This window comes from Aythya ferina (assembly GCF_964211825.1).
Source record: "Aythya ferina genome assembly, chromosome: 11".
NCBI lineage: Eukaryota > Metazoa > Chordata > Aves > Anseriformes > Anatidae > Aythya > Aythya ferina.
Genome location: NC_140307.1, coordinates 6779264 through 6797326, shown reverse-complemented (window position 1 = coordinate 6797326; position 18063 = coordinate 6779264). Strand labels below are relative to the sequence as shown.

Below are 18063 nucleotides of genomic sequence, written 5' to 3'. Positions count from 1 at the left end.
TTGTTTGCATCCTCAGTGCCAGGAAGGAAAACAGACAGAAGGTGGTAAATACAATACGAAACAAAGTATATAAATGCAAATTAGCCGGTAATAATGGCAGTGACACAGGGGCAAGCACTTCGTGGAGACTAGAAGCTTTCAGACTTCCAGATAATATTTAAAGTCACTGCGCTGAGCTCTTCTTGTCAATAGCAGATTAATGAAAAGCGTACACACACACGGTGTAGTAAGATGTCAGAAAAGTGAGTGCTGAAATCCTGGCTGGATATTCGTGAGCAGCTCAGTGCACTGAGTGGCAACAAGAACCCAGGTTTTGCGTCTTTGAAAACATGCCCCTGCGCTGGAAAATGCCCATATATTTATACACAGGTGAAATTAGACTTACTGTAATATGTGTATTGTATAAACAGACTCTGGTAGCTTTTGTGGTCATATGTGATTTACAAATGCAAATTACTGTTATTATTAATAACTATGATCATGACCAGCTGGGGTTTATAACCCAGGACACGCTGATCCTGGCAGTCTATTACTAATGTATGTCTCCTGATCATTATCTTATAAAGCAGCCAAGCAAAGTGCTATACTGCATGTAGGAAATCATCCCCTTTGTGCTGCTAAGTGAACTAAACACATAGGTACCATTAGCCTTCCATTATGTGCTCTTCCAAGTACAATTAAGCACAGACAAGGTCTAAAACTGGGGCCTGTTGTTTCTCCCAAGTGCATGATGCAGGTGGAGTTGGCTTATTATGCCCATTTTATTTTTTTTTTGTCTGTTTGTTTGTTTGTTGTTTTTTTCTTTTTTAATGCTAAATGGTCTCATTAAAACCTCATAGAGGAAATCTATTCATCTTAACTGAAATATTTTTGGGTCCTTCCAAAACCAGTAATCAGAGACTGAAGACAATCATCTGCCTTGCTAATGGACCACAGTTACATGTGTAATTGATTAATTAAGGAAATAAAATCACTGCTGAGACCAAGGGAGGAGTCCACAGCTTCAGCAGGCATTGAAGTGAAATAGCAATGAATTTGCCTTCTGGGCAAAGGGGCTGAGCTTGCTTCAGTTATTTTATCCTCCTTATAATGCTGCATCCTTTCTATACGGATTCTTCTTAGGTATCCAGTGTCACAGGCTCTCATGGTTCACTGTGAGGGTGAAAAATAGGAAAACGATAAACACCCCAACCTTCCTTTTCCAGCTGTCAGGAGGAGCAGGATTTGATTTAGTTTTACCCTGTGTGTTTTTATTTCCATGCAGTCGTCCACTGGCTTTGCGTATGAGCAGTTGTGCTGTGTGCATGCAAAGAGGTGATGGGGGAAACTCAAATGGGAGAGCTCTTCGGCTGGCTTTGGATGAGCGTGGTGATGTCTGATGTTATTTGCAAGCTGTGTTGTCATGATTTACCTCCTACAGGGGCCATGCCTTCTGCCTCATCATTTCCTTTACTAGCTGGGAGCTTCACTGGTGCCTCATAGCAAAGTGGCTTTACTGGGGAGAGATTTCAGGGGTAGGGAGAGCCAGACACAAATATCTCAGCAGATTGAACAGGGGAAGTGGTGCAAAGCAGTCATCTCTGGCAAGCCCGTGGTGAATGTATTGCTGGGAAGATGAACTGTGCTCTGTAAGAGCTTTCTCAAGGCAAAAGACTTATCTGAGCACCAAAAGAAATGCAGCACTGAGGCACTGGTGAGCGCTGGGACCTTGGTGCCTCCACAGCACACCCAGCCATAAGCCTCCCAGCCCTTGGGAAGGACTTTCTGGGGCTCTCAGTGATATGGTTCTTGTGGCTGCATCAGAGAGAACAGAAAAATAAAAATGTAAATGTTTGCCTTTGCAAAATCTACTCCTTTTCTATGGCTTTCACACACCTTCCACCCTGGGTGCATTAGTTTTATCGTGCACAAAGCTCCAGGCGGATCCAAAGACCAGATGGAGTTTATAGAGGGTTAGAAAAGAACAGAGAGATGAAAATTGATGAAGAGCCCTAAAACTGTCTGCAGATAAATGTCCTTAGCCCTCTAATGGCCGAGCCGTTGGCAGTTCAGCCAGGCAGCTCAACCAGCACCAGTTTTTAGCAGTTAGAGGCTGAGCTGTTCAGCTTGCTCTCTGTGCCTGCCTGCTAGCCACCTCCCATTAGGCACTGCCACTCCATTTGTGCAGTGGTCAGTGATCTCCTGGAGAACAGATGGCTCTTACAAACACCACAGACAATTTGTCTTTAGGCTAGAAACAGTTTTATTTATTTTATATTCTTGAGGATAAATAGACCACAGGTACAGTTTTGGAGTCCTCACTCCACCTACTCTGGCACAGAGTCTTTTATGAGTCCACTCCATACATTTTCTAGGTTATTTCTGTCATTGATGGAAAATAAGTGTACTGATTGTAACAGAGATAAATTATTGCTTTAGTCATGATGAGTCAGGATAGCATCTGAGATATTGGAAGGTTTTCACTGGGGTGGTCTCATTATTTGATCATAATTTTCAGGTTTTGAAAATTGTAGGTAAGCAGCTACGAAACAACACCCCACGTTACCTTTGTATTTTGCAACATGTAAAATAAGCTTTTAGGCAGATAAAATGAAACATACAGAAGCCTTTTGAGTTTTATGGCAGCTAAGAGCAATTTTTATCCCAAGAACTTTAAAAATAGCATCTTTGTGCATTTATTTCTCAGGGCTTTTGTGATTTTTTGAGTCGATTGAGCCTTCTCATCCCAGCTTCCTTGAACTTTTGCTTGTGAGCGGCAAAGATCTAAAGTCAGGTACATTTCCTTAACTGTCCCCTAAAGTATTGGTCCTTAACTCCTGTGAACAACTGTAATAAGCTGCTTTTTGAAGGTCATTTACACCTGCATTGCTAAGGTATTCAGTGCCATAAAAAGATTTGACAAAGCACTACTCATCTGGGCAGAATTTTAAGCATGACATTAACTGTGTTTAACTCTGCTTGGTATCAGTGGGGCTCACAATGAGTTCTGAATGTTTCACTGAATAAGGATGGATTCAAGCAGGTGCATATTGTTAAGCAGGCACATAAGTACCTAAGAGAGATAAATGGAGAGAGTTACAGAGCAGCTGGTATCTCTGCCTTCCTATCAGCGCGATTCCATTTGGTGAGCAGGTAAAAAAGGAAAGAAACCAGAAAAGAGAAAAACTAGATTAAATTAAAGGATGAGAGACAAATAGGTGTTTCCTGGGCATGTTCAGAGTGATGCATTGACACCTTTTGACAGATCCTCGTGTGGATGTGTCCTCTCTTTGGCGCAGGCTATGTTACTGTCATGAAATGTGGTCTAATAGAAGGATCATCAAGGTAAGTGCAATCTCATTCATGGTCCATAAACAAGCAGAGGAGAAGCTCTTGGTTTTCTAAGTAATGCCAGCTTTGAGACTGATCCAGAAAACCCAATATCATGCAGCAACATTGAATGCAAGTGCACGCACGTGTGTGTCTGTGTATGCAAAACCAGTCAGACAGAGTAATGGAATTTTATTGGACAGGAAAAAAACTTTCCTTGTCTTTTTGCTTTCTGATTCATCTCAGAAATGCAAAACTAAGGTACCTCCTGCCAGCATAAATTGCAGTGACTTATGATCCATGGTTATTTTATTGTATATTTTATTTTCTTACAAATTCAGATGTCAGCATAGCTGGGAACAGAAAGTGTGGGGGTAACATCCAGAATTCCTGGGTTTTCTTCATCATTTTAAGGTTTGTTTTTTGATCTCTCTCAAATTATTTGACTTCCATCCTAAAATTCCATTTTAACTATAAAATGGGAAAAGTCATACTTTCCTTCTTATCTAGGAGGCCCCATTTTACTCGTATGTGCGCTGTGTGGTTTTCCTGGCACTCCCGGACTTGTAATGGTAGCTTTGTATTGATCTGTCACTTCCTCCTTCTTTGGATGAGAATTTATTTCACACACATACACCACTCAGTTCATGCTCTGGTCTGTTGGGAATATTTAGCCCTCTCGTGATACCCAGCCCAATTTGAAGAAATCAATTCATTCAGACTTGTGAAGACAATGATCCTGCAGCAGGAAAATAAATGAGCAGCGGATGTTTACTGTAATGGATGATGAAAAGCTAAAGTGTTTTAAACACTAATTTATTGCCATTGAGACTAGCAGTTGGATTTAGGCACAGGAAGGGCTGAAGCTCCTGAATTGGTTCATTTTCTTGCTGACATCTCCATTTTTCTAGTTTAAAACCCAAAGTTTGTATTAATTAGTTAAAGTGGACAGTGTCTGTAAGGCACAGCAGATAGGCTGTAGGATGACTGCTTAAGAACTGGAACCTCAGACAAAATTCATGCCTATGTTAATGTTAGTTATAGAAGAGACTTAACCCTGTTGCTCTTCTGACTATTTCCAGTGTACGTCTACTTGGGAGGTAATGAAATCAGAGCTCTTCTTGCTGACTGGCAGTTTATCAGTTGGGGTAATTCTGGACACAATTGTATACAAAAGCAAACTGAACTACTCAGCATAAAGAGATTAAAACTTTGATGAGGCCCAAAAGTGTTTGGAGCTATTATTAATTAGTATTGTGACCATCATCTGATCTCTGAAGCCTGGGTAAAGTCCTATTTGCCACTGTGGTAAGTGCCAAGAAAATCCCAAGAAAAAATAAAGAAAGTGCTTGCACCAACGTGCTTAGGACAAAAGACTAACTCTACAGAAAACAGAATGGAGGATAAGAAAACAATAAGGAGGCTGCAGAAAACATGGTAAGCAGATATTTGCAGAGCTATCTCTGCAGTCCTGATTTGCAGAGAGTAATCGTGGCAATCCTTTTTTTGTGCAAGTAGGACCTGCTACAACTGAAATAGTTTATAGTTTCTTTGGAGCAGTTTCAGCATTCAGAGACCATCTCATATGGTAGCATCTCATATGCGTTTGATATGGAATGGGAATGCTGAGTCTCAGGGAGAAGAGAGGGTGGGTGCTAGGCTAAATTTGAAAGAATAGTGTACAGGTGCAGCAGCTGTAGCTTCCCCAGGTAAAATGCACTTTTGGGAGCATGTCTCCTTTTAGATCCTCTGCAAAGGTAAATCACAGTCTTTCCAGCATTACACTATCTCCTGTAGGAGAAAAATAAAAGGTTTTAAAAGTGCAGACAAGCACTGAACCATTTTACAGCCCTGACTATCCCAGCAGGATTGACAAAGGCCAAATGCTCAGCTTCACTAAATGTATTTCATTGAATGGTATTGACATTTTCCATCTTCCCTTTCATTATGCTCCTTCCAAAATCATTATGTATAGGAATGAATTATTGTCTTCCAAGTGGAAATGAAAGAATATATACTCTTTTTTCAAAGGCTTTGAGTTTTACTTTTGTACAGAGGGAGTCGGGCTAGGAACTATCAGTGGGCATGCACATAGGAATATTTTTGTGTTCCTCCCTTCCATGAAACTTGCAGGAGTTGGTGCTGAGAGGTGTATGGGGAAAGCTGCTCCCACTGAGCCGTACCATAGGCAGTGGGCTGCTTCATGCTGGGCTTGCCATTGCTCCTTCAAGGTGTGTGGCTTTGTTCCTGTGCAAAAAAACCAACAACAACAACAAGAAAAAAAAACTCAGAGATGGCTTGGAAGTAAAATGTTCACAAGTCAAGAAATGCGCTATTCAATTTCACATGTCAGCTTAAAGTCTGATGCTGATAATCACTGCCTTAGAGTACACTCCTCCTTCATGCCCTTGCTTTAATCATTTCACAGCCCTAAAACAGCACTCAGACCATCATGGTTGTTATCACTGCTGCTCCCTTCCAAATAGTGAAGCTTTGCTGGTCCCACTGGAGGCTTTAGATCATCTCAGCTGTTTGCCACAAACCAACCGTATCTTTGAGTTTCTATATCCACCCCAAACCTACATTATGCCACGGGTGTATGATTTCTACAGCATGGTGCATCCAGAGCTTTGCAAGCTGAGCCCTGAAGAGGCAGGTTCATCTGACAATGTTGTGTATCTGTTAACACACAGATTCACTGCAACAGACTGGCCACTTAGGCCGAGAAAATACAAGAGATTGCATTCAATGTAATGCATACAGGAGTCCTTTTTTCATCATATATCCTATTAAATTAACTGGAAATGAGTGTTCATCAGTCTCTAAGGGAAAGAGCCTGAAGCCTTTTCTTTTCACTTCACATCAGACATTCATCAGGCCTTTGATCTTACTGCTCGTGACTACATCGGCTTACAGAAAAGGTCAGTAAACAGCTCTGCAAGTACAAGTTGGATTTCTGAGGGCCAAGTCTTTTAGTCCTTAGATGGGAATTTTTCATTAAAATAATGGTCAAATTCAGCAGGTCAATCTCAATCTTTTTATTCATTTAGAACTGTTGGAGTTGTGTGGAGATTACAAATTCCCTGTTGCTTCTCAGTGAAAATGGGATGAATTCAGAATCAGGGTAAGGTTACCCTGTTTTCCCATGCTCAAAATCTTCAGCTTTTTCTTCATACTCCAGGCTTCCTTTTCAAGAAAATTCTCTTTGACTGTCAGATACCATTCCTGTTTTGGAGCAAAGCTGAGGTTTTGCTTTAGGGAAAAGGGCTGGACTTAGAAACATGAAAATACTTCTAAATGCTTCTTGTTACCTCTTCTGGTAGAGATTGCATCTCTCTCTGCTTTGGTGGCAAGGTTATAGATGCATCTAGAACCACTTTTTTTTTTTTTTTTTTAACGGACACAGAGATAAAGTCCACGTTTGGTAAAGTTAAAGTCTCTCTTTTTAGTGCCTCTTGTTATATGATGTTGTACCATACAGAACAGTACTTGAGGGAAAAAAATCTCAAAATTCTGCTAGACTTGTGACTCTCATACGTACTTTTTGTGGTTGAACTGCATGCCAGAGTCCTTCTGCAAGATAGCAGCACAGCTTTTCATCTCAGTTTTATAATTCTAAAATAGATTAAAAGTAAACTCCTAGATCCAGGCTCTTGGGAGAAGCTTAATACCTCATTTGCAGCCCTTACATCCCCCCAGTTCCGGGGGGGATAGCCATCAGAGAGGCTTCATGGTGGATGACACCTCCTGCAGTTATGCTACTGTAAAGGGGCCGTTCTTGTGCTGTGTGAAGCCTTTCCGAGTGATAAATGGTGCTTTTCTCTCTCTCCATATCCATCAAAACCTCTTCATGAATTTGATTGCACCCTTGCCATAGAAGTGAATTAATATCAAGAGGAAAAGTCAGTTTTTCATTAATTCACATCGTTTTTTCATTTGTCACATTATCTTCTCAGCTTTAAAATCCCTAATGCTCTGGGTATAAGCCACTGATTAATGACATAAACTTTCACCGTTCATCCATGCACTTGTATAAAGCATGAAAAATGCAAGGCAAAATCAGATCATCTACAGAGTATCTCTGCCCTACCTTTTAGTCTCTGTGGTGACCTGCACCAGCAGATGTACTTTGTGGGATGTCACGGTTAGGTTAACAATTCTGGGACGATTTCAAGTGAAAGTTTGTCACAAAGCTGAGGAAATACTGTGCTGTCATCTCCTCCTCCAAAGTGAGGATGATCTAGCCCAGTTTCCTTTAGCAAGTGCAGTCCTGGTGATACAGCACGAGGTTGGCACTTGAGCAGATGATTTACCCTGAAGACCTACAGAGACTTCAGGACAACCTTCAGATGCTTCCAGAGCAAATCCTCTGGCAAATGCATATTTCCATTAGCCCTTGCAATAGTTTTTCCTTCTCAATAACTTCTTGCACGCAGAATTTTTTTGAATGGAGGCACCAAAGTGAACACTTCCTAAAGGGAGGGGAGCAGTTTTCCAGACTGCTGCCAGGAACACTGTGTAAAAGAGTAAATCTCAGCCTGGATTCTCACCTTCCTCTTCTGTAAGACAGAGGAGATGGACCAACAACCAGACTTTGAGCCACTGCAGGACATTGTATTGCTGGGCTATACTGGTTTTATGGGAAAAGAAATCTGTGATTAGGCTGTGGTCAGGTCCCCTTATCAAGCGTTTTATTGTTGAACAGCTCTATCTTGTTTAACTGCTCAAAATTATACTTCTGCTCTGTCACACTGACTAATGGGCACTGTGGACATTATTTTCATTTTAGACTAGATGCAAACTCTTGTCTCCATGGATGCATAAATGAATTAATTTATCTGATTGAGGTTCTTGGCCCTCAGTAGAATGTCAGAAGTAAAGTGGATTTTTTAAATTATTTTTATTGTTACTGGTTTCTTTGCTCTTAAACAGGAATATTTTGGGCATGTTCTGTACACATGCTTCCTGGGGAAATTAATTATTGTTATTTTATTATTATTACCGTTTAACACTTGTATGGTGCTTTACATCTTCAAAGCACTTTGCAAGCATTTAGCTAATTAATTAAAGTGCATTTCATGCAAACTGTTCCATTTCCATCTGGATTTACAATCAGCCCTCCTTTATGGGGAAATTATGTCACACATAAACCGAATGGAAATAAAAAAGCCCATCATAGCTAGGAGCAGCAGCTCACACAGAGCAGCGGGAGGCAGGACGTAATGATGCCTCTACAGCTGCCACCCTCGGCTGGGGTCCTGGCAGCTGCTGCACCACTCGCTGCTTCGGACAGACCCCAAACACCGTGGCTCACAGTGAGACACGCACCCGGAGCAAGATTTAGAGACAACCCGGTGGCCTTCTTTCAGAGGAGAGTTTTGGAAGTGTTGACGGCCGCCTGTTGTTAACAGCGTTCCTCCATCCTGTTGTCATCACGGCGCTGACAGCAGTTGTTTCAGCGTTATCCCAGGCTGGAGTGATGGCACTGACATCCTCTAAACGTCTCGGTCCTGGGGATGAAGAGAACATTCGTTGCAAAGACTTCTTTACCCCTGTTGGAGTTCAATGAGGCTTGAAAGACACTGAGTGCAAGTGGCTAAATGGGAACATTGCTTTTGACAGTGTGGTGTCAGGGACCTGTGCCTTGTTGGTCAGCCTTTTCCAGCGCCACTTGTTGGGGCTGGCTCTGCCTTCCAGCCTGTCTGCCTCCCGCACCAAGCTATTAAAGGCAGAAAAGTGCTTACCTGTTGGGATGAGGGGAGGAGAGACCTTCAACACCCTGCCTTTTATTGCTCTTGAAAAACCAATCCTGGTTACCTCCAGAAGAGGGTTTGCCAATGACTTTGAGATATTCTACAGCATTTGCTAAATAACCAGAATAAACTCCAGAAAAATATGAGAAACTATTCAGTAGATGCAAATAAGATGGCAGCTCCTAAAACTGAGTGTTATATTTACATGTTTTGGAGTGGGCAGGGAGGAGATTGTATTAAGTGCTTACCTAGAAGAGGAGAAAAGGAACATAGCTGGTACCAGTGAACTTGTAAAAACAACCTAGAGAAAGAAAATACTTTACCAATGAGGGGAAGAAAAAAAAAAAAAATTGTTGTCAAAATTATTTTTTGATAGTGAGATGTTGATTTTTCCTGTTTTCATAGTTTTTCCCTATTCTCTATTAAGCTGCAATTTAGGCAGGTAGTGATCAGTATTTTTCAGGGGAAAATTAAAATATTCTCTTTCAGGACTTCAATTATTTTCTAGAAGCATTCCCAGACTTTGAAGGAAACAATAGACATTTCTTCAGCACCTTTCCCTCCAGTGAAAACGAGTGTTCTCTTAAAAAGAAAAAAAAAAAAAAAAAGAGAGAGAGAGAGAAGAAAACCCTTGATTTCTATAAGAATCTGTACAGTCACAGTAATCTAAGAAGCATGGTAAATCACGTCTGTAATACTTTAAAGCTATACTGCTTCTCCCATGTGTCGCTGTTATTGGACTATGCAGTCATAACCAGTACAACTGTGGCTTGTGGTAATTTAACTATTGGCCCAAGTCCATGAAAATCCTGATCTTTCACTGAGTTGAGAGCAGAAAATATTTTTGAGCCCCACTGCAGTCGAGATATCTGTATTCCTTTACTACCTGTTAAGTTTGTATAATATCTGTGAAGAGAGAGCTAGGGTGAATGAGATCTCAGAGCAACTAGAAGCTCATGGCTGTGTTTGCTCTTTGAAATCTAGTGCATATAAATTGTAAAGTTAAGTTCTAATGCACATTTTTCTTGAAGGGAATAGGAAGCAGGTGAAAGTTGGCTATGAATAGACATTTTATGCATTCTGGCTGCATTCTGAAGACTTCCCTGCCTTCTAATGATGCCCTTTGGCTTTTTAGTTTTTATCTATGTTGGTTTTCCACTTTAATGATCATTTCTAAATTGTTATTTATTATTGCCATATTGGTTCTTTGCAGAGTGCTTCAAGCAAAATGTGTTAAATCACAATACACAGTTACTATTATAACTCCAACTGATAATCTGCTGTGCCTGCAAGAACTTTGCCAAGCTGGGAGGTGAGGTAATCTGAATGCTCCTGCAAGAGGAGGAATTCATTTTCTCTCATTTTAATATTTTTGGGTGCAGAAAATTCTGACTGAACTTTCATGTCTGGATAGCACAAAGCAGAACTCCTCATGCCAAGACCTGAACTGTCCCCAAAGGACCATACAGAGCTATGGCCTTGGCTCCTGGAGAACCACAGCAGCTCCAAGGTAGGTGGCAACCACAAAAATTACAGGGCCCTCTGTAGATCTCTACAACTTCACCAGGTTTTCTGTGGGAGTGGGAGAGACACTTATCTGAGTAAGGACACTTATCTGTTCCTTCTTCAGTCCTACTGATGATGGAGTATCTAATTCTGGTAGATGGACTTCTCAGTGGCACCAGATGACTGTGCACTATTGCCTCGAGGTCATTTTTATGTGCAAACCACATCCCAGACTGACTTTCCTTTCCCCCAGGGAGGGAAGGGTTCCCTCTCCTCTCTGAAAAGCCAGCAGGACTAGTTATGAAAAACAGTGCTCAGTAACATAGCTCAAAATTGGCTGCTGGGTGCTGGGCTTTCAAATTCCAGCCCCCAGTGGATTACTTCCCGAAGCGCAGGAGGGAAAGCCATGGATGGATTATTTCTTGGCAAACACTGACTTTAGCTAGGGAAAGCAAAGGGGAAAATATTTAAGAAATTATTTTCTTTTCCCTCTGTGCCTGACCGCTTTCTTGCCTTCCTGAGATTTAATTTCTATAGCTGAGTTCCAATTTTCAGCTCTGTGCCTCCTCTCTGAACTAAAGATTGAATTTAGTGTGATAGAATCGCTGAAGAAAGATTGACCTACCTAATTCAGATCTTGGTCTACGTTCATGCTTCATCCTGCTCGTGTGTTTGGAGGTAGCTTTGTAGCTGAAATGCCTGGGCAATTTTGCTTGTCAGAGTGCAGTTCAAGAGACTTCTTGCTCCTCCCCAGTCCTTTTCCCACTTCCTAAACCTGACTGCAGTTAGGATATTTATTGTGTATGCTATTCCATTAGGCAACTGCTCCTAACTAACAAGCCTTTTTTCTCAACAACATCATACCTTCCTAAACAGGGAAGACTTTTGAGGTTGCTGCAGGTCCAGAGAGATGGCTCTAGGCAGAGATGAAACACTAATACGGTCTTCCATTTTATCCCTATTCCCTTGCTTCACCTGCTTTTAATTTTTTGAATGCCAGATTGAGTCATGCACCCATCTTGTTCATGTTCCATCCCTCTCCAAACTAACAGGGAAAGCAGTAAATGAAGCTATGGCCCACACTCTGCTTTTATATAATGAAGAGTTTTCAGTGACTGATGCCATGGCTGGCTAGGATCAGCTTTACCTATCAAGGCATCCTTTGAAAAGGGGGTTTCATAAATCACTCAGCCATCACCATCCTGACAGTGCTCCCACATCCTGACCACAGGGCAGCAGCACAGCAGCTCGGGCTGCACAGAATGTCTTTATTCAGGGGGTTGTTTTCATTTCTTTGGGCTGCCAATATCCTGTAACATTTCAACAGCCAAAGAACTATCTGTTCTTGGGCATTACTTTCTGCACTGGGAATCAGTCAAGTACATTTGCATGGTTAAATTTCAGTGACTTTGTTTGTTTGTTTAGGCTCTGATCCCCTCTAGGTTTTGAAAATTCACTTATTCCCTGCATTTAGTAGAGCCTGATTCCTTCCATCCCTCAAAAATCCTGATGAAGTTTAAAATAAACCTCCCCTTTCAATCCAAAGCAAACAAACAGTTTGTGTCCTTCTGTCCCAGTTGCCTACCATGTTTTTGAAAGCAGGTTTCTTGGTTAACTTGCACTCTTGGACTGGCTGCCTTGCCTCCTCCAGCATGCAGTGAGTGCAGGCACCGTATTTGTCAGGGCTGGCTTGAGCAGGCTTCCTGGCAGGACTTTATGGTGATGGATTAAGAGGAAAATAAAAGAGGAAAGAAAAAAAAAGTTGATCTATGAGTAGCTGAATTTATGAAACTTCTTTCCTGCCATTTTGTGTCTGGTGTTTGGATTATCCTGGATTCAATGGTTTGGGATGCAGCTTCTCCCATGGTTAGAACACTAATAATAGCTCTGACTTAGCTTGCTTCTCTGGTGTCTAATAAGGAACAGGGGTTTAGCCCCAGTATCAACCTGAACATAAATGCAGACTCTTTTCTACTTGCTGGACTATTTCCTTCTGTGAACTTCATATTTTTCAGAGTATTCACATATCTGGTTCAAATCAGTTGTTGGACTTAATGATTTTTAGAGAGCCATAGGCAAAGAGAAAACAGTTGCATATGTAGAGTTGATCACATAAACCTCACTTTCTCAGGTAAACTGGCCAAAAATCATCATCATCTGATTGGCTGCAGATTCACCCAGGAGTGCAAGAGTTTCTTTAGTTGAGGCTTTGTCACCCCCATTGCATTTGGTGACATCTTCCACTCCCTTACCGGTAAACTACAACAAACTCCCAGTCTCTCTCTGCCTGCTTCCACAGAGCTGTGGTGGGAAAGGGCTGTGGTTGAATGGCCATGCTTCTGCTGCTCTGCATCCAGAGCTTTCAACTCATTGTCTTTTTAGAAAAGAAAAGAGGAAGAATCCTTGGTTCCCCTTTCATTTGGGCTGTGTTTCCAATTCATTCTCAAAACAGCAGCAAATCTCACCTTCCTCACCCCCAGGCCCCAGAGGAGCAGAACACTGTTAATTATTTCTAATGAACATCAGATGGCCAGCTCCTCTCTTTCTGCATTGGGACAGGGGTTACTTTTATCTCCATCATTTTCCTTCCTTGATCAGATTTCCCCCCAGCTAAATTAAATCTGTCCTCTGTTTCAATTGATTTTTCCTTTCTTGCTCTCTTTTTAACAGAAATAAGTTTACATAAATGTAAAAGCAACAAGACAAGGTCTCGGAACAGACACATTGGCTGTCTAATGTGACCCAGGATGCTCTAAATCAATTGTAGTGCGGTTTAATTTATATTTTCATAACTCATTCAGTTCTTCATCCCTTCTCCCCTAACCCTGAAAGCTAAGTTTTATTTAAATGTCACCAGATCCTGGGAGACTTGGATGGAGCTGCCTGGCCCATTGGACCATTCATTTGATGCAAGAGGTGGAAAGTCTCAGATTTATGTCACAGGAGCAATATTTCTTACATTAGCTATTTATGGATTTACACATCTTTGCATTTTCTCAACAGTAAATAAAATAAATAGCAAGCACCGAAGGCCTGGCAGCATGACAAGAACCTTTGTAGGATGCAGAACAAGGACAAAATTAAAAGCAGGGAGAGTAAATAAATCTTTGGGCAGGACTTCTGCCACGTGGGTAATTGCTGCACTCTGTGCATTGCAGTCATCGTATCTGTGTAGGGTGAGGGGGAACAGACGTTCCCTGGAGAGGGGGTTCTTGCCATGCGGCAGTAACATGAATCCAGCATCATGGGGAATGTGGTATGGGAGAAACCTGAAGATAAACTGGGAAATAGATGGAGAGCTGGTAACACCTTTGGTTATGAAAGCTATTTTTTATGTTCATCTCATGTACTTGGAAAGTCTTAGGCTTGTGTAGGTAAATGTGATTTCTACCAATAGCAAGCTGGCTTAATTATTTGAAAAAAAGCATTGGGGTTATAGATGATGAAAAACAGTATTTGTACTTATTTAGATTAAAACATAATTCAACAAGATTTTTTTTTGATTGTGAGCAAACCTCAGAAGTATTTACACTGTCTATTTTATACAGCTCAGGCCAAGGAAAATCCCATTGACTTATGAGACTCCTTAAAGAAGTGCATATAACAAGACTACTCAGCTCCATGCTTGCAGGATTTGGCCCTATTTGCGTACAGCATCAGGGGTGCATGAAAAGCTGTGATAGAGCAAATATGTATGCGTGAATGTATGCATATATGCCCACATATAAAAAGTATAAAATATTTGCTGTCACCATAGTGACAGAGAATATGTGTGTGTTGCTGATGCCTTGGTAACAGCCCGTCTGTGTATGTCTGTGTGTGTGTACACTGAGTTACCATGGGATTGGGTGTGGCATATACTTAAATAGAATAAGTAAAAAAAATAATAAACCACATAGGCATAAGAAAGCCCAACAGGACATCTGTCTGCCAAATCATTATTCCTTTTACACATCTCCCCACAACCCCAGCACGCAGAGCAGCTCTTTCCCATAACTAAGGAAGACTGAAAAGTCTTCGAAGCATCGTTTTCTACTGTGCTCATCTCCATAACTTCATTTGCGCTAGGCAAATGACAGATACAATTTAAAGAAAAATAACAGCATTACAACACAATGGTATGTGGGCAGGAATTAACACTGTTTTATTCAGTGAATCCTTTTGCCCTAAAGAATGAGTACAACAGAGCACCAGTAATAGTGCACCAGGGAGAAGAAAGGCAGAGTGAAGTCAATTATATCTACTTAGGTAAAATCATGCTCTAGTCCAAGTGATAAAAAATTCCTGTTAGTACACAGCAACCATCAACAATTAGGGATAGTTCTATACCCCTGATTTTCTAATACAATAATTAGTAACACCATCAATACCTAAACTATTTCAGCAAGATTAATAAGTTTGTTGGGTGCCTTCTGAAATGAGAGGCTACTCACATTCATACCCAGAATTTAAGGGTGTCATTGCTACCTTGGCCGTTTTCTGAAAGCCATCTTGAATCATTAAATTTAGATATAGGTATGAGCAGTCTTGAAATTAAGTAGTTCCCCAGGTTCCAGGATAAAATCCCAAGCCCTAGGCAGCAAACATCAATCATCTGAGTACTGGAGCAAATTTTATTTGTCTCTTACAAGAAGTTACTAAAAGTCTTAAAGTTTTATGAAACAAAAACAGGGAAGAGATGGGTTTAATATTTACTGTGCCTTTTTGTCAGCACTGCTGATCCTGAATTTATAGCTTGTATGTGATCATTATAAATTGTACTGTACACAGTTGCCCATTGACCCAAGTATCTGTAAAACCCTTTTTGGAATCAACCCCAAATTTTAGAAGAAAGCACATTTGCAAAGGAAAAGGTAGTGAAATGCTCTGGGTAGAGAAGAAAGAACAGTCTTGTTAAGCTGTGGTTCTACCATTAGTGAAAGTCACTGGTTTTAGATTAGGCATTATTAAGCAGCACTACAGGACAACTGTTGTTGCGTGAGAATCATGAGAAAACTCTTCACATCAAAGCAAATCAAAGTTATTACTTCCATCCTATGCAATCATGGCCATGAACCCAGGGTTCCTTGAAATTCCCTTCCTGCATTGATTTAAAAATCATTCTCACTGGTTTTATTAAACTGGAAGTGTAAATCCTGGCCTGACTGTCATTCCATCTCAGTTGGTAGGAAATTATATTTAGCAGTGATGAAATTAATGCCTGAAAGGATACAATAAATAGAGGAAGACTGAGGGAGAGAAAATGTCATATGGAGGAAAAAATAAATAAATAAATAAATAAAACTAACAGAACAAGGAGCAGTGTTGCATTAGGCTGTGTTTGATTGCAAATGGCAAATGCGACCCTGATGGCAGCGCTCCGCATATTGCTCTTCCAAGTACTCGTGCAATCAAAACGTGGGAAGTCTCCCTTTGGAGCACGGAGGCATGTTCCTGCTCAGAGCAGTCTTCAACACTCGCTGCATACTAAATTGATTCTTTTCATGTTTCAGAAAGTTTGATTAACAGTGCTTGTCTCCTTGCCCCTGCCTATACCAGTGACAGTTTTACAGGCGGGTTTTTCTGCTGGTAACCGTGGCTGCAAAGTACTTGCTCCATGTAGGCCAGTGAATGTCCAGTCTATTATACACAATTTTATTTGATGTTCCAGTCTTGTTAAACGTCAGCTTTCTGCTGAGTACTGTGTGTGATACCAGCTCTGGGAAGCCTTTTTTTCCTGGAAGCTTGTACTGGAAACACACAGGGCTGGAGTTTTACCAGAGCCTGGTAATGAACAGCTCTGCAAGATAATCCTTGAAGCTTCAAAAGATCTCCTCTCTAACTTGATTATATATTTAAAAAGAATCAATTTTTAAAAACAATGAACAGTTTTATAAGCATTAGGAAATACTGACATGAATGACTTATTTCTGCAAACTTCTTCAGCTCTTATGGAGGAATTCTGTAGAAATTTGTAGGAAAAAAAGAAGTCCCTGAAGAAGTTTGGGGTTAGAGGGTTAATAGAAAAATCATATCTCTGGTGTGGAATTTATTTTTTCTCAGTGCACCTCAGTATAGCATTCTGTTGGACATCTAAAGGGGAAAAAAAAATCCATCAGAAAGTAACATTTTCTAATCTAGTTGACTACAGTTCTGCCCTGCAAAGAAATAAAGACTTTCTCATCCCATGAATCTAGCAACTGTGAACGGCAGATAGGAAATAATTTGTCAATAGATTTCCAGATACCACAGAGACATGGGAGGTTAGGGCAGGCACACACCTCTGCACAGAACCATAATTTGTCTAATACTTTCTTTAGAAGCTCAAGGAAAGCAAATAGTGTTTCATGAAACTTTTCAGGGGAGGGCAATGAAGAAGCAGGCCCTCAACAGCTGCTGCCTTTAAAATTGCTTTTCAGGTGTTCTCAACACTATCTCTTGCCTGCTATATGGATCAGAAGCCAAAGGAAGACTTCAGGTAAGAGACCAAAGAAAAATAACTCCATTCATTCTGAAGACTGCTCAGTAGGCTACATGTTGAAATCAGAGAGTACTTTTCCACAGTTTATATTTTTAAGGTAAATCTAGGCAGCCAAATAGACAAAATAAGTCAGGCTGGGCCCTCAGTTCCTTCAGCCTCTTGCAAAATCCACCCTAGGGTCATTGACTGAACCAGTAAAGGAATGGCAGAATGCAGTACTAGTTACAGCCAACATCCCAGTGATTTTATCTGGCATGAAAAGAAAGTCCTAAACACCATTAAATGCAAGAGGCATTTAGCCTTCCCTGGCAGTAAGTTTTTGTGGGTTTATTTATAGCCTGTTAGTGCTTATAGAAAGTAAAGGGAAAATAATCTGAAACAGAGTCAGCAATTGCATGGCCAGAGTTAGGAAATCAGCTGCTCTCATAACATAGTTTGCTCCTGGTCCAGGATACCTTGTCCTGCTCTCCTGCCTGTCCATCCTCACACAAGTTACTCTACCCATGCAGATGGGCTAAGGGGTAAAGGGCCTCAGGAAACCTGCATTATCCCACCAGAAATTTTAGCTAAAATATGGAGAACACAGATCTATTCAGGGAGAGTCCAGAAGGCAGTTGTTCTCTCCCAGAAATATTCTGGTAGAATATAACGTTTTTCCTTCCTTTTGGATCCAAATCACCTTACTAAAACTTCAGGATTTTAGGCAAAAACTATTTTGTTTCCATTAAAAAAAGTCTATTGTGTAAAAAAAAATATATAGAGAGAGAAAAAAAGCAGCCTCCATACATAGTCTCAGAAATGCTATGAATTGTGACATAGCATTGGCAAAACCCCATGTGTCCTACCCAAATATTTACCTTTCCCCATGCAGGAGACCCCAGCTTTCAATCTCTTGCATGCCTGTGAGAGGGGGGAAGGGGAGTAAGGGAGCTATAAATAGAGCTGCCACAGGAGGCACCAGACTTCCTTGTGATAAGATGGAAGAAGCGTGCAGTCTTTCTTGATTACTAATTGAATAACTGGATTACAGGCTCA

At 40.9% G+C, this 18063-nt stretch overlaps 1 protein-coding gene and 1 long non-coding RNA gene across 18 annotated transcripts in view; one reads left to right on the top strand and one right to left on the bottom strand.

Annotated features, from left to right (window-relative positions):
- LOC311442984 (uncharacterized protein) overlaps positions 1-18063 on the top strand; it is a 33379-nt gene that overhangs the window by 5542 nt on the left and 9774 nt on the right. For 11 of the 17 annotated variants that reach the window (XR_014697000.1, XR_014697002.1, XR_014697003.1 and 8 more), the window contains exons 1-5: positions 3077-3132; positions 3245-3324; positions 10276-10374; positions 10477-10572; positions 16967-17025. Coding sequence is in view for 1 of the 17 variants with exons in the window: in XM_084532776.1 (XP_084388902.1) it covers positions 10276-10374; positions 10477-10572; positions 16967-17025 (254 nt within the window). In the remaining 16 variants the exon portion in view is untranslated. Of the gene's footprint in view, positions 1-3076; positions 3133-3244; positions 3325-6175; positions 6231-10275; positions 10380-10444; positions 10573-13425; positions 14061-14116; positions 14380-16966; positions 17026-18063 lie in introns of those variants that run through there. The other 6 variants (XR_014697013.1, XR_014697014.1, XR_014697015.1 and 3 more) reach the window with 6 other exon arrangements.
- Positions 7902-18052, bottom strand: LOC311442985. Its single transcript, XR_014697018.1, has 4 exons — positions 17886-18052; positions 12154-12280; positions 9311-9363; positions 7902-8819 (listed from the first exon to the last, which is right to left on the bottom strand). It is a non-coding gene; the product is annotated as an uncharacterized lncRNA (long non-coding RNA).